Below are 20873 nucleotides of genomic sequence, written 5' to 3' on the forward strand. Positions count from 1 at the left end.
TGTCATCCTACCTGGAATTAGATGTCATCCTACCAGGATTTGGATGCCATCCTATCTGGATTTGGATGTCATCCTACCTGGATTTGGATGTCATCCTACCTGGATTTGGATGCCATCCTACCTGGATTTGGATGCCATCCTACCTGGATTTGGATGTCATCCTACCTGGATTTGGATGCCATCCTACCTGGGTTGGGATGTCATCCTACCTGGATTTGGATGCCATCCTACCTGGATTTGGATGTCATCCTACCTGGATTTGGATGCCATCCTACCTGGGTTGGGATGTCATCCTACCTGGATTTGGATGCCATCCTACCTGGATTTGGATGTCATCCTACCTGGATTTGGATGCCATTCTACCTGGGTTGGGATGTCATCCTACCTGGATTTGGATGTCATCCTACCTGGATTTGGATGCCATCCTACCTGGATTTGGATGTCATCCTACCTGATTTTGATGCCATCCTACCTGGATTTTGATGCCATCCTACCTGGATTTGGATGTCACCCTACCTGGATTTGGATGTCATCCTACCAGGATTTGGATGCCATCCTACCTGGAATTAGATGTCATCCTACCAGGATTTGGATGCCATCCTATCTGGATTTGGATGTCATCCTACCTGGATTTGGATGTCATCCTACCTGGATTTGGATGCCATCCTACCTGGATTTGGATGCCATCCTACCTGGATTTGGATGTCATCCTACCTGGATTTGGATGCCATCCTACCTGGATTTGGATGCCATCCTACCTGGATTTGGATGTCATCCTACCTGTATTTGGATGTCATCCTACCTGGATTTGGTTGCCATCCTACCTGGATTTGGATGTCATCCTACCTGGATTTGAATATCATCCTACCTGGATTTGGATGTCATCCAATCTGGAGTTGGATGTCATCCAATCTGGAGTTGGATGTCATTAGGATGTCGTTAGGCTGGATGTTGTGTATTTATAGCATGTTATTATCAGTCATGACTTGAGAATGTCATAATTTGAATGTCGTTAATGTGGCATATGTAGGTCATCTTCAGCCAATAAATGGAAGTCACCATCTATGACATTGGATGTCGTCAATGTGATCATCATTCCTGACTTACCTCTTTACCGGCTAGCTCAATCTTTAGCTGCAGTTGTTGAATTTCTTTTCCATTGCTAACAATCTGTTCAGAAAAACAGAAACAATTAGTGTACAATATAATACAATACAACAACACCTTTTAAATATCCCCCTTGCACAGGACCCTCTTAGACCCCAATCACTTATTTAAACTTGCCCTGGCTTAATGGTCACACTACTACACTGCAGGTTATGGATAAATGTAAAAGTTTTGTAGATACAGACAATGTGGTGACTCTTAGTAACTATGTGTGCTCCATGATAAAATCAAGACATACTTTTGCCCATGCTGCTTACCTTAAACATGTCTCTAATTACTCATAGGGTACCGTGCAAACATGTTACACAATATGGCCATTCTTGTACCATATTTTATTTCTTTCAAAAATTCTGAGCAAATTTTTATAAGAGAAGGCCCAACCCCAAGGATTGATTTGTTCAGCTTTGTTCAGTAAATGACAGCCATGGCATTCTTGCATAATAATTCCACAGCCACTAGTGTGACCAATCTTTCAGTGATCTGTTTTGGACTTGTTGTGTAACTAGCTCAATCGTCCTCTTTATTATTACCATTTTCTCTTTGACGTCCAAGGACTCTCTAAGATCGCTTGTCTCTGACTGCATATCTTTGATCTTTGTTTGTAGTTGTCCGGTGGTCGCTTCCAGAGATTTAACCTGTGAAGATATACAATGGCACGAAATGATCGACCTCCACATACAGATTCTGAGATTAAAAGTTGAACGATCCAAAGACTGTGAGATATTGCAGGCTAGTCACGTCTTGTTGATAGAGGAGAGCTCATTTCACTGTGTGGCAATAACTGTACCTGCATCCTCCATGTTGCAATAGTTTTGTGATGATATTACACAATCATCCAAGTTATTTCTATCCGTTTCCTTCTTTCCCCATCTCTCTGTCTCCCTCTCTCTTCAATCATTCCCTCTAACATTTACTCATTCAAATTATTGCGGCTGAGAAATGTTCAGTTAACGGTGTAAACTTTTAGAGGCTACCTTTTCACAATTACATCACGGCTTGGTTAAACACCTGATACATCTGTTTTCCTCACTCATCACTCAGTCCCAGTCTCTCCCCATCCACACCCCTCACCCCCCTACCCCCTCCATCATTTACCTCTTCAGATAATCCTTGATATTTCTTCTGGGTAGTAACCAGTTCAACTTATTATCTCAACACTGTCTGGTACATACTGGCCAACTCCTTAAAAATACCTCATCTTTATTCAATATTTATTTCATCCATCCCTCCCCCTCCTACATCTCCCTCCTTCCCTTACCTCTTCAGCTGATCCATGATACTGCTGCTGGGTAGCATCCAGTTCACTTTGTAATCTAAAATACCACTTCTTCATTCTATATATATGACACCTCCCCTCCCCCCACACCTCCCTCCTGCCCCCTTCCCTTACCTCTTCAGCTGATCCGTCATACTGCTGCTGGGTAGCATCCAGTTCACTTTGTAATCTAAAATACCACTTCTTCATTCCATATATATGACACCTCCCCTCCCCCCACACCTCCCTCCTGCCCCCATTCCTTAACTCTTCAGCTGATCCCGGATACTGCTGCTGGGTAGTATCCAGTTCACTTTATAATCTTAAATACCAATTCTTCATTCTATATATATGACATGCCCGACCCCCCCCCACACCTCCCTCCTGCCCCCTGCCTTACCTCTTCAGCTGATCCCTGATACTGCTGCTGGGTAGTATCCAGTTCACTTTGTAATCTAACATACCACTTCTTCATTCTATTTATTTCATCCATCGCCCCCCCCCCCTCCTATACCTTCCTCCTGTCCCCTACTCTTACCTCTTCAGCTGATCCGTGATACTGCTGCTGGGTAGCATCCAGTTCACTTTGTAATCTATAATACCACTTCTACATTCTATATATATGACATGCCCCCTCCCCCTACACCTCCCTGCTGCCCCCTTCCCTTACCTCTTCAGCTGATCCGTGATACTACTGCTGGGTAGCATCCAGTTCACTTCGTAATCTAAAATACCACTTCTTCATTCTATAGATATGACACGCCCCCTCCCCCTCCTACACCTCCCTCCTTCCCCCTTCCCTTACCTCTTCAGCTGATCCCTGATACTGCTGCTGGGTAGTACCACTTCTTCATTCTATATATATGACATGCCCCCCTCCTGCCCCCTTCCCTTACCTCTTCAGCTGATCCCTGATACTGCTGCTGGGTAGTATCCAGTTCACCTTGCAGTCTCAGGACTGTCTGGTCTTTATTTGTCACCTCCTTTTGACATGTTCTGTGTTTTTCTTGGCTGATGGTGAGGTCCAGTTCCTGCTGTTGTACCCTTTCTGCTAGTTTTAACAATTCATCCGCATCTTGCTGAGCCTGAGCGGTCAGTTTGTTGTTCTCGGCTTGTAACCGATCCGCTTGATCCTCCAGATGGATCATCTACAAATAATATCGAAGGTCATAATTAATTTGATTTTTTCACTCGCACTTTAACAAGAATAGTTAGTAAATCTTCCCACCAATAAAAGATTTAATTAATCAGAATGATATGAATTGGTGAATCATCACTATTCTGTAATGTCAAACATTTGTTTTCTAACAGTTTCAAGAAAGTTATCTGGGATGTTAACATGATAGCATTACATCAAAATAAAAAAAATTATGCTTCCTCTAGCTGTTAATATCCTTTAAACTACTGCTTCTCACACTGTTTAGATTAACATAGAAATAGGGAATATGATGAATTTATTTGCGCATAAACTGCTCAGACTCTGAACAGGTCATTTACAATTTCTTGTAAACATCATTTCCTGCTTCTATGTTCTGTAAGGTAAAGGTTAATACAGAACCATTTGCTTATATATAGAATATATACTATACTGTATATAGATACTATATATATACAGAATATACACTATATATACAGAATATATATTGCATATATGCAGAAAATACACTATATATACTATATTATATACGATACTAAATATATATACTATAATATACACTATACTACAAACAATACTACACATATATACTATGTTATATATGATAATAATATATATACTATACACTATACTACATACAATACTATATATATGTACAATATATATATGAATATACCATATGTATACAAAATATATACTATGTGTGTTATATATAGGTTATAGACTATACTATATATATACTATACTATATATGTGTTGATATATAGGTTATATACAGAACCGGCATGTAACTCAGATATTTATTTTACCTCTTCATAGCAGTTTGTATATTCTCTCTGAGAGGCAGCTAAATCATCTCTCGTCTTGCTCAATTCATCTTCTTTGTGAAGTAGCTAACAAACATAGAAAAAGAGCAAAATGTGTTAAAAACATGTAGGGACGAGATTTTGATTAGGGGGTCAGATAATTAATTAAGGGATAATTACAATTTGCCATAAAAAAAAATGGAGTTAGCAAAAAGATAGTAAAATGAAAACAAGGATGTGAAAATTATTGTCCGGCCAAAGAGAGGAAAGAAAGAAGAGAGAGAGAGAGAAACAGGGAAATGAAAATATAAGACAAAGAAAAACACAAAGGTAACTTGAATACTTACTTAACTCAAAATGAATATATTGAATAGATAGTCAATTGAAAAACCCTGAAGATAACTTTTTCTCAAAAGGCTAAATGTGTCATGGTTGTATTTTGGATAAACAAATATCGCTATGAATAGGCCTCTCTAACCTATTCATTCTCACTGTAAGCAGCCCTGTAGACCAATACAGTCCACAAATGCTTACAAGGCAACTCACAAATAAATAATTTCTTTTTCAATTACAGTGCATTCCTTTCCATGGCAGGTATTTAGCAGCTTATGTGTGTTCACCATTATATATGAAAAGGAGCATCAAAACTTCACATTTTATTTCAGATTTTATTGTTTTCAACTATTCACAAAATTTGAGAAGTTACAAGGTGATATCAAGATTGCAATACTATATAAATAAACAGAGCAATACATAAAATAGATAAATATTATTTAAGATGATCTCTCATTTCAAAGTCACAAGGTTATTGATAAGACACTGAATATTAAAACAGTTCTACAGGTAATATTGCCTCAATTATTAAGGGTAATTAATGATGGTTTTAATAACATTTTTTAAAGGTCGTTAAGAGATTATTTAACCTTCAAAATCCTCTTTCAAGACACTAAGGATGCATACGCAATCATAAAGGCTGAGCAAAGTGAAGACAAACATTGATTGTGTCAACATTTGTCATACATTTTCAAAATTATGAGATGAAAACCACATCCTGATAGCATATTTTATTTTGAAAATATGTTCTTTTCATAATTTTATTTATTTTCATGAATGCATTAACTCCAGCAATGGCAAGATGAGTAACACTGTAATGACAACTCAGCCAAAAAAGTTTTTTTTGTTATAATTCATTAATCTCCACAAATTATTGTTACTTGGACACTTCTATCCATCACTAAGTTGGAGTCAAATATTATTCAATTTTAAAAATGGCTGGTACAATTCAAATCAATTATGGAGTAATAATAAAAACTTTCACTTAAAATTGATAAGAAAGGATTAAGATGAGATAAATACTACACTTTCTAAAGGACTAACAAAAGACATGAAAGGACAATGAAACATCAATATCTTTGTTTTAAGACAATGAGAGAACAAAGGATGCATTAATAGTACACGTCTCAAATTCTAATAAAGTAATAATATGCATTAGCGAATAATTTATCCATTGTTGCATCACAAAACGCTCTGTTAAATAGGGAAATTGCTATACAAGTGCAAAGATGCATCTAGCAGTTTTGAACACAGAAACCATAGTTATTTTATAAGAGATAAATTTGCGAGCTCTAAATCCTGCTATGCAAAAATTGGAACACTAAATTTTTTCCCTGCGTGTATGAGCTATTGCTCAAGATTAGGATACACAACTAGCCCAACATGCTCTTGCCAATATTCCTCCCACATCTCGATTACCCATCACACCCCCCAGTCCATACAACAATAGATGAAATGAGCTAGAAATGACCATATTTTAATGGAAAGTAAAGAAGGTTTAATATACATAATATAATACACCATGAGACTGTTTATGGTTTACATTGATTGAACACAAGATATTATTACACAAACAACCATACCAAAGTACAGAGGTACAATTCTATTTGACACACGAAAGACACATTGGGTTGAAAGATTAGACACAAGAAATTGAAAGATTGATGCTGTTATGCTTGAACATGAGTAGACTATTGGATAGTAGTAAATCCATAAGACTAGACAAATATTGCTATCATATTCTAAACAATTTTAGGAAACAAAGGGAGACTACTTAAAAATCTACCGTTTTCAAAATTTCACACACACAAAAACATATAAATATCTAGAGTGCATCTGCTATTTGTTAATAATTAGTGTCATCCATAAAACACACACACACACCCACATATATATATATATATATATATATATATATATAAATATACAAATATTATTGCATAGCAATAAATGTCAGCTGTGTACTGAAATACCTTGTCAAATTTATGGCACTTTGATGTTACACAAGGAAATACATTTAGAAACACAAATGATAAACTATGATTCACTTCACACAATTATAATGTATGTACATAAATGAAAATATAACAAGAGGGCAATCCATGGAGTTGCAGCACTCCTCGCCTCTCATTATCTCTACATATCTCTTAATGGTGTAATGACATTTCCCAACATACTGACAAGCAGGTAATGGCTAAAAACCAGATTTGGGGTATTGACCTTAGACAATAACCAATCACGCAGGTGCAAGTTTACATGATCAGGCATCTAAACATCTAACACATGAATCTGTCCTATTCTAAAAATTGTCTCATCATTTTCTACATATTGTGTGGTTTAATGCCTTTTTCCTACATGTTGACAAGCAGAATATGGCTTTAAACCTGTTTTTAGGTTTCTTGCCCTTTGACATCATCAATCATGATTATCACGCAGGCACAAGTTTACATGGTCAAGCACCTACCCACTCAGTTTGAACTTGATCGGACTTACGGCCTAGAAGGAGTTTGCGACACACATTTTTGCTCGCTCACACACTCACACACTTCCTCACATTTCTGATGTGGGGTGAAGTAAAATATTCCATCTCCCTATACATTATATGTAGATACATGAGATTAATTATATGTAGGGAGATGAGATAACCTGATCTGCTTTAACAATTTTGTTACAATGCTACAAAAACAAAGAGCCAGTGCTTAAAAAATCTACTGGCTAAAATCAACATTGCACTGGCATTTTCCTGAACTACAACAAACATCAGTTAATTTACAGGGTTTTGATAGCAGCCCAATAATAATTGCCGATTAAAAAGCTTACGTAAGATACGCATATCATACCCATTCTTTGACTGTTCTTAATGTCTACTGGCCGAAAAAATCAAGTGACCTTTTCCTTTCTACTGGCAAAGTATTTTTTTGAATTAATTTATCTAACACTTAACAATATTATTGCACTGTAAACACATACATAGTAAGATCTACCTAGTGACAGTGAACAACATTACTGTATGGTAAATACATGCATAGTAAGATCTACCTAGTTACACTGAACAACATTATTGCACTGTAAACATATGCCTAGTAAGATCTACCTAGTTACACTGAACAATTACTGCACTGTAAAGACATGCACAGTAAGATCAACCTAGTTACACTGAACAACATTACTACACTAGAAACACATGTATAGTAAGATCTACCTAGTTACATTTAACAATATTACTGCACTGAAAACACATGCATAGTAAGATCTACCTAGTTACACTGAACAATATAACGGTACTGTAAACATGTGAATAGTAACATCTACCTAGTTACATTTAACAATATTACTGCACTGGAAACACATGTATAGTAAGATCTACCTAGTTACATTTAACAATATTACTGCACTGAAAACACATGCATAGTAAGATCTACCTAGTTACACTGAACAATATAACGGTACTGTAAACATGTGAATAGTAACATCTACCTAGTTACATTTAACAATATTACTGCACTGAAAACACATGCATAGTAAGATCTATCTAGTTACACTGAACAATATAACGGTACTGTAAACATGTGAATAGTAACATCTACCTAGTTACATTTAACAACATTACTACACTGGAAACACATGTATAGTAAGATCTACCTAGTTACACTGAACAACATTACTACACTGGAAACACATGCATAGTAAGATCTACCTAGTTACACTGAACAACACTACTGCATTGTAAACACATGCATAGTAAGATCTATCTAGTTACACTGAACAACACTACTGCATTGTAAACACATGCATAGTAAGATCTATCTAGTTACACTGAACAACACTACTGCATTGTAAACACATGCATTGTAAGATCTATCTAGTTACACTGAACAACATTACTGCACTGTAAACACATGCATAGTAAGATCTATCTAGTTACACTGAACATCATTACTGCACTGTAAACACATGCATAGTAAGATCTACCTAGTTACACTGAACAATATTACTGCACTGTAAACACATGCATAGTAACTTAGTAAGATCTACTAATTTACACTTAACAATATTACTGCACTGGAAACACATGTGAGTTTATGAGCATAAGACCATTGATAATCAAGAAAGATTCGGAGGAAGCAGATTTCAAGGTAATCTTGGATATCTGCTTTAGATAGGTAACATTTAAGGACACATTTAAAGAAGAAGCTTAGAAAGATCAAACAGGGGCAATTTATGGGATAAGTTAGGACCATGTATCACAGCTGACTCTTCTCTCTTTCATTTCTCTTTCTCATGTTATCAATATTTTAGACAGGAATGTTCTTTTTGTCTTGAAGAAGCGTAGCATATTTTTAATACGATTTCTTTATTCGATAAGGTTAGGTCATTGATGAAATGAAGGGTCCACCTTGCAATACATTTGATGACTCTGTGTGAATCATTAAGACATTTTCTGTGTAACTACCGCACCTTTAAATGGTAAATGATCATTTAGCGCAGATGGTCACTGCAAGGAAACTGAGTTAAAAGCACTTTGTTCATTTCATTCTATCATCATTTCTCATATGACGTTGTTTAGTTTAAAAAAATGAATACATCTGCACATCATGGAATATGGGCATGTTTTGCTGATAAGTCAAAGTAATCATGTAAATTTCAGAAACTTTGCATATCCTCTCCATTATATGGCTCAGTCTACTCTCATTTATTTAAGATGGTTCACATGCTTTTGTATTTTATCTTATTTAATACTAATATTAATATTGACACATCTTATGTTAAGGTGCAAATGGTTACCCTGAAACCGATGTAGGAGTGCATCTCACTAGAATAATACTTAACAACAAAGTTTTAATATCAAAAGCTTAAAAAGTCAAAAGAAGAAAGAATACGCTTTACAATACCACTTGACAAATGTAATCATGGAACGAACTTCAAATGATTGTCCAAATATCGTTTTAATCCTTTTTAATCAAAATTATTAGTTTATACTGATTTTTCCTTTCAATGAGAGTAGAGGAGATTCCATGACATTCTGTTGCCCCAAGGTTTCTTGTTCATAAATCATCCATAATATCTTTAAATATTTCACTAAGGAGCTTCATCAAGGACGTTGCCATGGTAATGCGACATCTAACATTGATAATGTCCTTCACAAACTGCACAGGTGTACATTCAGAGTTCACACACAAGTCAATACATAGTCAAAGAAAAAATTGAAGTTGTGGAAATACATGAAGGAGTGCAGAAGTGAGGGTTACAATTAAATCATAAATTCATAATTTAGGATGCATGGAATAGAAACGACAGTCGCAGACATAATCAACAGCATCGTGTGAGGGAGGTGTTCAAATATACACAAAAAGGTGTTTTGCAAAGATTTTTTATTAAACAATAGCAACGTTTTTGGTTTGCAGAAATTAGAAAGCAGACATTAACCAATTAAACAGACCAAATTTAATCCCGGCAGAAAAGGAAGGAAAAAATACAAAAGAGTCATGAAAAAAATAGAGATTAGTCTCCACTAAGGCTTAAAGAGTAATTTATTTACAGCAGGAATCATTGCTTGAGCTACAATTTGAAAATAAAAATTTTCGGATTTCCTGCAAAATATATAAGATCTAATGCAAGTATAACTGCATTGTTTTTTACTTTTCTTTAAGTGTTTCTGATAAGAAATACTTTAGTGTTTTACTGGCCCAACCAAAATTAACAGCAGTAACCATACTGTACTGTCTCCAAAGAACTTTGGTTTACTTTCCACGTATATACAAACTCCCTGTCACCAGAATACACCTCCATACCAGATGGAAGGTTTATTGTTGTGTATACCTCCTTGTGTGATTAACCCTTTTTCCAGTTTCAAGGTACGTAGTTGCTTGGAAATAGAATTTAAAAACTTAAATAGCCTTTTTCTTTCTTAAAATATTGTCTCAAATGAAATGTAGCTGGAATTATTCCAAACTATTAAAAATCCTGAAAATTTCACACATATATATCTATATTTCACATATTTATATTTATATATATGTACATATATATATTTAATTAATTGAAATTGTAATGAGTTGGAAAATCAAGAACAGTGAAAAAACTTCCAGTCTCCACCGGGATTCTAACCCGGGCCTCCCACTTCATATGCGGACACCCATATATATATATATATATCAACATATATATAAAGTCAGTATTTCATAAAAGATTTTAGTGATTTAAACAGAACATTGAATCAGGGCTTGGAAAAAATTTGACAATTTGGCAATCTGCAGTGGTTCTCTTGAGAGTTTGCCATTATGTTCCCAGGAAAAGCCAGATGAAAGAACTAGGTTGTTGTCTTCATAATGTTAATTTATTTAGAAAATTAAACCTTTCTCACATCTTGATGCAAGATAGCAATTAAGAAGGATTTAAGAAAGCTAAGGCTATCTTCAGATCATCAGTCTGCAATGTTACAAAATACTCATGACTAGCAGCTAGAAAATAAATTTATTTAAGAAGAAAGAACTTTAGGGTCAAGAAAAACAAAGAATTATCTTCAAATTATCAAATTAATTGAAAGAAATCAAGTAGAGAAAGTTGCAAACCTGTTCATGGGATTTCCTGGCCCCTTCTTGAGATGTTGATTGAAGTTTGGAGAGGGTTTCTTCTAACTTTTTCACAATGTCAGACTGTCTTTGTAACTGAAAATGGTGATAAAATAATCACAATGAAGCTTAAGGTTGTGAGTATCACTCTCTCCTATCTTCCAACACTTCACTGCTAAAAAAGGTTAAGAAAATTATTTATTGAACTAAACTAGGTAGACCAGCCACTCAGATTGATGAGCCTCCTACATTAAAGGTACACAGTTATCTTGATATATATTCTGTCACATATCAACAGTACTTTATGCCTAGAGCTATCTTTTCTTTATTTTTGGCCTCTGCAGCTACAAACTCGAATCGAACTGCCATAAGCTCCTAACGACTTGAGTCAAGCAAGTGAAAGTTATCACGCTTATATCACTAAACAGCATAAAAAGCATCGTGAGCAGCATTTTTACCTCGCCAGACTTTTCGTGGCTTTTAGACTTCAATTTGGTATTTTCGGAGTTGAGTCTCTGCAGAGCTACATCTCGTTCTGTTACCTGGTGGAAGAAAAGTCAAACATGAAATGAACAGAACAAAAAACTTGAAGCAGATATGCCAATAAAAAATAGTCTGTGTTAAATTGTAACTACAGAAATATTCCTACCAGTCTTGTTCAGTTATTACTGTGTTGTATGACATGAACTTTTTCTGCTTTGAAAATGTAAAAAAGCCATCTCCTAAAACTTAATATATAAACTTTTGATAAACAGCAGCTTTTGATGACAGAAATATTGTTCTTTGTAAGGTAGGGAAAGGAGGTAGGGGAGAGGGGAAAGAGAGGGATGGGAACAGGGAGGGGGAGTGGGGATCAGATCATATCTGCATTGAAAACAATACCATTTTACTGCTGGAGAAAGAGTTTTACCGACACACAAGAGCAAATTATTTCTGCAGTGTTAAACATCGAGTGTGACAGAAATGTAACAAATTTTATGAAACAGATTTGTGCTCAAGAAGGTAGATGGACTAAAATCTGATGTTGGATGCACAACAAGTTTCTATAGTGGCCAAATGTTAACATCTTATTTGCATTTCATTTAAGACTGTTTCAGAAACCCTTCAATGAGAAGACCATACCACTGGTTGGCATAACTGTCCTAAAATAGTGATGAAATCTCATAGTAAATGTTTTATATTTTATGGCATAACTGTCCTAAAATTTTATTCCAAGCATTACCTTGCTGAGCAGGTCATTGTGTTGGACATGAAGGATTTCGGAATCGGCCTTCAGCTCTGCAATAAGGTCTTCTTTAGACTTCAACTACAAAAAGAAGATGATAAATGCGAAAGATTAAATGAAAGTCAATAGATATTTGTGGCTAAAACTTTTCTGTTGGTTTTCAAGATTTTTTACAGGTAATCCAGATATATATGTCATTACCTGAAGACTAAACTGTGGCTCATGGTGAAGGTCGGGGAAAGGGGATGGATTGAGGGTCACACATGTGTTACCTACTGTTTGAGAGCACCGTATAGTTATGACAATGTTATACACAAGAAAGGTGCCCCTTCCCAGCCTTCCATATTGCAGCCTACATGTGGTACTTACATCTTGACTGAGCAAGTCTTCCCTGTTCTGTACAGTCAGTAACTCACTGTTTAATTCTGACAAAGCTTCCTCCAATCGTGCAATCTGAAATCATATCAAATGGGACGTAGTGGTGAGAAAACATCCAAATTCCAAATTTTTGTGGGAAAAGTCTTCTTTCTTACCATTATTTACATGCAGAAATGAAGCATCTGCTGGATTTTGATCATTATAAGATTAGAGAACACATTTTCTCTTTTCTCTCTTTTACAAAATAAGCAAATCCAACATGGTTCTGTTTTTTTTTTATCCCGACGGCTAGGTCTCAAAAGTTTAATATCTAGTAAACATCATGTCAACATTCATTTTTTTTACACAGCACCGATACATCTCCTCATAATCTTAATAACTTAGAACCTTTCACACATTGAATATTCAGATAAAGTGAATATTCAATAATGTATAACCATGGCATAAATATTCAGTACTTATTTTTTAACCAGCCAGTTGGGACAATTTCCTAATGCTAATACCTCTCTAAACTGTACTCCAATATCATGGTAATAGATTATTGAATATTCAGATATAGTGAATATTCAATAATCTATTACCATGATTTAAATATTGTTACTTAGTACTTATTTTTATAACTCACTTCTTCCTTAGTGCTTGAGTGCATCTCTCTGATGTCTTCCAACTGCCTCTCCAAGCTGTGAATATTTGCATCTTTGTTCTCCAGCTCTGAATTCATGGTTTTGGTTTCATGTTTCAGCTGCTCTAGTAGAAGTTCCTAAATGGAAAAAATAAAAATTGACAAAAATCAATTTAAAATAAAATAAAACTGTTAGCAAACTGCTTATCCACTAGAGAGCCTGTGTAGGAGAATGTGTAAAAGTAAGTTGGCCTGACGTTTCGATCCTAGCAGGATCTTTTTCAAAGGCTAAAATTTTAGCCTTTGAAGAAGATCCTGCTAGGATCGAAATGTCAGGCCAACTTACTTATACACAAAAATCAATTTAAATTGAGATCAAATACCCAGGGCTGATGATCATGAAACTAATGGAAAACACAGGAATGGCAGTAATGGATGTTTCAATAATGACATTATACTTAAATGCCCCCTTGCCCAGTCCTAGGTTAAATAAATAAAATGGTTAAGAGTATGCTACAAATTATTGATCTCTAAAATGTGACCAAGGAGACATGGCAGTGTATCATAGACAGACAGACAATCAACTCACAAATATGGACTAATAATTCCAACATACGGATTATCACGTCACATATATAAATAATCGATAAATGTAGGCATCAAACCAACTCACACACATTGGACCAACACACAAATATGAATCAATAAATGAAATGCCTGGATTATCACTTCATGCATTATCCATCTCCGTAGCGATCAGCAACCAGCCACTCTTGGATAAGTAATTCTGTAGAACATATCATCAATTTAAACACAAGGATCATTCAGTTCTTGAACATGCATCAAGCACCTCCAAACAATTTAGTGTTTCAAATATTTTAATCTCGTTACGGTTGACAGAAGAATACTTGAGAACCATTGTTGTTACTGTTAACTTAGAGAAGGAAGAAAGGAGCAGATTTCATTTTGACAAACATGAAAAATAAACATTGAATTAACAATAACCGATTCCAATTATACACTTATAAAAGTAACAATGCAATCAAACCTCGTTAGCCCCTTGTTTTAGCTTAAAACCAACCTGACCACAAAGTATACAAGAATTAAACCTCACCTGAGATGAAAGCTTATCTTCTGCTCGTCTTAGATGGTCTTGAGAGGCAGAATGCTCAACCTGGAGTTTCCTTAAATTTTCGTCTCTCTTATTTACCTGAATTGTAAAATAAGGAAGGCAACATTTGTAAACTTTAAACCACTGAGCATTAAGCATGCAAATAATTGTTTGGTTACAACAGACTTCACATAAAAATTCACATTATCACTTTTATCATTATTAAGCATATGCAAAACCAAACCGAACACCGATTGGAAAGCACTGAATGACTACAAATGATATAATTCTAGATAACTTATGTAAAATAACAAATACCACAGACTATTTAAATCAATTGAAGCTTTCAGAAGTTATCAGAAACATTTTACCACAATGCTGCCACTCACCTGTGATGTAACTACTTCTTTCTCATTCTGCACAGTGATCTGTACAGCCTGTAGCCGAGCCGACAATCTTCCATTTTCTTCCGTTGCTTCTTGCAGTTTCTGTTGAGCATGATTCAACTTTGATTCTGTGTGACTGACAGTAGAGTCCTTCCTGGCAAGCTGGAAGAATGATCAAATCATTTCAGAGTTGAGAAAATATGGACACAGCTGGCATAAAAATAACTTGTGTTGTGCAAGTAAGGTGAATTATTGGTACGTGAAGCCAAAGTATGGCAAAGAACATTCAGCATGAAATGTCTGACAGATGCTGATGAAGTATGAATATTCATCAAGCATCAGTGAATCAGCAATGTTGATGAAGTATGAATATTCACCAACCATCAGTGAATCAGCAATGTTGATGAAGTATGAATATTCACCAACCATCAGTGAATCAGCAATGTTGATGAAGTATGAATATGCACCAACCATCAGTGAATCAGCAATGTTGATAAAGTATGAATATTCACCAACCATCAGTGAATCAGCAATGTTGATGAAGTATGAATATTCACCAACCATCAGTGAATCAGCAATGTTGATGAAGTATGAATATTCACCAAACATTAGTGAATCAGCACCCAGTTGGGACAATTTTGTCTATACTGTAGTGTCATGTCCAGCTTTCAGAGACTCGTATTGTCAGTACAAGCAGTATGAATATCATGTTTCTTTAAGATCAAGTTTAGGAACTGTTTGTACTGTCAATACCAGTGCTTTGAGAGCATGATATTGGAGTACAGTTTAGAGAGGTATTATCATTAGGAAATTGTCCCAACTGGCTGTGAATCAGAAATGTTGACAATATATGAATATTCACCAACCATCAGTGAATCAGCAATTTTGACGAAATATGAATAATTACCAACCATCAGTGAATCAGCAATGTGATGAAGTATGAATATTCACCAACCATCAGTGAATCATCAATCTTACCCATCAACAAAACATCTGTTAGTATGAATTACCAGTTTAGCACAAGAAGAATTCCTACAGTATGCAACAGCATTGGCATGTTAATTGGCACCACATTGAAGCAAAAACTGAGCAACAGGAGATAATGGTGATAAACTTTATACTCAGTGTTTGCACGATTCAGTATGGCAAACAGTTGGGTAACAAATAATTTGATCTAAGGGTAGAGTAGGGTAGGAATCTCCACCCTCAAACCCATTTTTTCCCAAAAAATGATAAGCATTACTTCTTCAGCAGTTCTTCGTTTATCTTCTCGTGCAGCTAGCAGGTCTACCTCCAGCTTTTGTAATGCAGCCTCTTTCTTACGAAGGTCCTCTTGTAAATCCCTCAATTGTCGCTGTATCTGACCGATGGTGTCTTCCCTCTGTTGTAACTATGGCAACAACAACAACAAGCATTAGGAAAACAATCAAATAAACAACCCGATTACCAATTACCAATCATACCCAGAATAAATTGGAAAACAAATTGAACTGCCTGAAGTTTAAGTTTTCAGAAGAGAAATGGATATATTCTTGGACACTTGGAAGTCATTCCCCCAATTAAAAGACAATCTAATATTGGGAAAACAAAAAACAGCATATTTTGCTTAACAAAAAAATTACATTCATCTGTAAACTAGTAAACCTAAGAAACATCACCGCCAAAAGATGTTTTCTTCTGGAAAGTGAAATCAATGTTTTCTTGCAACCACTTGGCGGTCCTACATGTACCAAAACCTATTGTAGCATTCGGTTACTTCTGAGAAACTCTCGTTGATTTCACTCACCAGATGTCTGCCTGTCTCCTTTAATCTTCACTACCTCTCTAACATTTCACTAAAAGTAATATGATCTGTTATTGGTCAAGATGTCTTTACCTGTGTCTGGCTTTTTGTCAGTTTTTCATGTAATCTGTTGACCTCTGACCTTAGATCGACCACAGAGCCATCCTTCTCTGAGATATTAGCTTTCAGCTGTGCAGCAGTTAGAGTTGATTCCTCTTTAGTTACCTCAAAGTCTACTTTCACTTTGCTCATCTAGGACAAGGAGAACAAAATACCTTATTGATTTCAATTCTTTTGTTTTGTTTTATCTTTCGGTCTGATCACAGTACAGTACACTGAGTAATGGTAAAGCAGAACACTTTCCTGTCAATGCAAACGTTATTAGTGGATGGCTTTATTCATCTCAGATGCTGATAGCAGACCTCCCAGTAGCTCGTCAACAAATAAAGGTTCTTTTAAAGGTTGTAAATGAAGAACTTAAGGTTTCAAACATGAAAATAAAGGTTTAAAGGTCCGAAATGAGTTAGGTTTTTACAACATCTGTGGCGCTTATTTAAAATACCTGACTTACATTAACTGTTGTTTGTGAGTCTGTTTTGTACCACTGCATGAATCATGCCTGGCTGTCCACAAAAACTTCATGGTCAATGGTTAGCATGACTGAATACAATGTTTCTACTCTAAACTAAATCTTTAACATATTTTTTTTTATAAAAAACAAATTTAAAAAATAAATAAAAATAAACGTTTTAAAGAGTAGTTTTGAAAAATAAAGAGCCCTTTTTGAGGTTTTTTAAAGGTTTTGCTGGGAGGTCTGTGATAGAGGTAAGCTACTGCCTTAACAATAAAATCTGCTAACTTACTTCTATACATAGTAAATCTCTCTTTGCCTTGCTTAAAAATATTTGCAATCTAGCCTAAAAAAAAAATGAGCAACTGATTGGTTTACAATTTTACACATGGCAGTGACAACAAGGCCATGGCCTTCCACCACTCTCATCAGTAGGGGGACATTTTTATTCAGTTAGAGAAGAATTTGACCACTCCTTAGGTCCCAGGATGACCCTCCCATACAGATTCATGCCCCTATCTAAATCGGTAATGGGAATCTAGAAATTTTCCCCCCTCCCCCCACATCCCTTTCCCCCCCCTTGGTCCCCACCTTTGACACCATGTGCATTTCACTACAATCTTTTATTGAAACAGAACCTTCAATTCCGAAAGAGCAAAAAATTTACCTACCTCACTTTCAAGTCTCTTAAGTTCTGCTTGTGATTTGGATAATTCTTCATCTCTCTCACTGACAATTGTCTTCAATTCTTCTACCTGTTTGTTCATAAGTTGAAGAGATTTTGTTTCTTAAAACTAGGAAATTTGCATTTTTACACTGTATTGTTGGAATCATCAGAATGGTACATACATCAAGGGGAGTACAAAACTCAAAGAAAACAATGAAAATCCCTCTGAGCTTGGAGGCCAGAAGAACAATAAAAAACATTTACATCGTACCCAACATCATGAAGGTATGTTTATAACCGATAAATTGTTTATAATTATACCAAATTGCTGGATCAGCTACCAAAGAGAATTAAGACAATCTCAACTTCTACTACATGATATCAAAGTATTCCAATTTACATTCAATGCAACATAACCCATCAATCTTGAAAATAATTCTGTACTTTCTAAAAACAAGGTAGGAGCCCCCCCCCCCCCTTCATATGTACATGTATAGTTACGTAATCCATTCTGTGCCGTTCTCACCTCCTCTGTTGCAATTTTCAAGTCATTTCTCAGTTTTTCTATCACTTTGATACGATGTTTGACTTGATTCAAAGTTTCCTGATGTTTGTCATCCAAATCAATGTATTCCTTCTTCAAATTCTGTATTGTGTCATGTTTATCTGCAACCTGAGAAAAACAAAGAGTCAGTTATCAGTCTGTGATACAAGAGACTAAAATGTCTGTAAAATTGCCTGTAAAAATGCCTCTAATTGTACAATCTTGTTGCATTTTATTGTAAGAACATGTATTTTGCTACTTCAGTTTGGTTATAACATCTTACTGGGCTAAAACATAGGTTCTTAATCATTCTTTCTCCACAAACTCCTCACTGGGCTGATACATAGGTTGAAATGTTAATAGACCTCTTCTGCTTTAATGCACCCATTTTTCACAGGGAACCCATTTTACCTTTATCACAACATATCTTTTGAGCACAGGCCATACTTCAATGGTAATCGGTGAGAAGTTATTTTGAAGAAATTGACAAGGTATGAGCAAATGGTGTTTGCTACTAAAAGGTCATCATTATTTGCCTCCAAAGTTTTAACATGCCAAAGTTACTAAACATTTTCAAAGCTACCTTTCAGTATCTTCAGTACCTTTAAGTATCTCAGCAGGTTTGGGAATGCTTTGACGATTGAAATACAACAGTTCCTGGGGTTTGTGTACCAGAGACCATTATTTGAGTGTTTAGCATATTTGGAAGTACTTTTGACAATCTTTACACAGTAGGATGGTAGTCCCATATGCATATTTTTGTGACACTAACACATATTACATGTGGGATACTACAGGAGATTACAGGAATGCTGCATATATGCTATACTATACAAGGCGGGAGAGAATAGAATAAGGGTGGGGAAGAAAAAGATGAGATGAGGAGAAATAGGAAGATGGAGAGAATGTACTACCAGATGGTTAATGTTGAGATTATATTGATGTCATTGTTGTAGTTCATTGTATAATGGTCAATGTAACTGACTTTAATAAACCAATGTTGAGGTACTACCCTGGGAACAGAGGTGAGACATTAACTGGAGCTATGGTAAACCAGGGCCATCACAGAATAGAGAGAGGAATGAAATATATATGCAGACAGATATAGAACTTGAACCGAGGGAGTGGCTGTTTAACTGGAGCTATGGTAAACCAGGACCATCACAAAATAAGGAGAGGAATGAAATATTTATCCAGGTAGAGACAGAACTTGAACCGAGGGAGTGGCTGTTTAACTGGAGCTATGGTAAACCAGGACCATCACAAAATAAGGAGAGGAATGAAATATTTATCCAGGTAGAGACAGAACCTGAACCAAGTGACTGTTTTACTGGTGCTAAACCAGGACCATCACAGAATAGAGAGAGGAATACAGTATTTATCCAGGCAGAGACAGAACCTGAACCAAGGGAGTGACTGTTTAACTGGAGCTATGGTAAACCAGGACCATCACAAAATAAGGAGAGGAATGAAATATTTATCCAGGTAGAGACAGAACCTGAACCAAGTGACTGTTTTACTGGTGCTAAACCAGGACCATCACAGAATAGAGAGAGGAATACAGTATTTATCCAGGCAGAGACAGAACCTGAACCGAGGGAGTGGCTGTTTAACTGGAGCTATGGTAAACCACGGCCATCACAGAATAAGGAGAGGAATGAAATATTTATCCAAGCAGAGACAGAACTTGAACCAAGGGAGTGGCTGTTTAACTGGAGCTATGGTAAACCAGGACCATCACAAAATAAGGAGAGGAATGAAATATTTATCCAGGTAGAGACAGAACCTGAACCAAGTGACTGTTTTACTGGTGCTAAACCAGGACCATCACAGAATAGAGAGAGGAATACAGTATTTATCCAGGCAGAGACAGAACCTGAACCAAGGGAGTGACTGTTTAACTGGAGCTATGGTAAACCAGGGCCATCACAGAATAAGGAGAGGAATGAAATATTTATCCAAGCAGAGACAGAACTTGAACCGAGGGAGTGGCTGTTTTACTGGAGCTATGGTAAACCAGGACCATCACAAAATCAAAATAAGGAGAGGAATGAAATATTTATCCAGGTAGAGACAGAACCTGAACCAAGTGACTGTTTTACTGGTGCTATGGTAAACCAGGACCATCACAAAATAAGGAGAGGAATGAAATATTTATCCAGGTAGAGACAGAACCTGAACCAAGTGACTGTTTTACTGGTGCTAAACCAGGACCATCACAGAATAGAGAGAGGAATACAGTATTTATCCAGGCAGAGACAGAACCTGAACCGAGGGAGTGGCTGTTTAACTGGAGC

The 20873-nt window shown here is 36.0% G+C and overlaps 1 protein-coding gene across 3 annotated transcripts in view; it reads right to left on the reverse strand.

Moving 5' to 3' along the window:
• Positions 1-20873, reverse strand: part of LOC139965701 (uncharacterized) — a 51881-nt gene that overhangs the window by 18652 nt on the left and 12356 nt on the right. For all 3 annotated transcript variants that reach the window (XM_071968342.1, XM_071968343.1, XM_071968341.1), the window contains 15 exons: positions 18559-18705; positions 18037-18120; positions 16888-17046; positions 16255-16401; positions 15015-15173; positions 14629-14724; positions 13518-13652; positions 12884-12967; positions 12512-12595; positions 11748-11831; positions 11290-11385; positions 4388-4471; positions 3319-3570; positions 1698-1802; positions 1108-1170 (listed from right to left, as the gene is read on the reverse strand). In XM_071968342.1, the coding sequence (XP_071824443.1) occupies positions 1108-1170; positions 1698-1802; positions 3319-3570; positions 4388-4471; positions 11290-11385; positions 11748-11831; positions 12512-12595; positions 12884-12967; positions 13518-13652; positions 14629-14724; positions 15015-15173; positions 16255-16401; positions 16888-17046; positions 18037-18120; positions 18559-18705 (1779 nt within the window). The remainder of the gene's footprint in view (positions 1-1107; positions 1171-1697; positions 1803-3318; positions 3571-4387; positions 4472-11289; positions 11386-11747; positions 11832-12511; positions 12596-12883; positions 12968-13517; positions 13653-14628; positions 14725-15014; positions 15174-16254; positions 16402-16887; positions 17047-18036; positions 18121-18558; positions 18706-20873) is intronic.

The sequence above is a fragment of the Apostichopus japonicus genome, chromosome 3, assembly GCF_037975245.1.
Source record: "Apostichopus japonicus isolate 1M-3 chromosome 3, ASM3797524v1, whole genome shotgun sequence".
Taxonomy (NCBI): Eukaryota; Metazoa; Echinodermata; class Holothuroidea; order Aspidochirotida; family Stichopodidae; genus Apostichopus; species Apostichopus japonicus.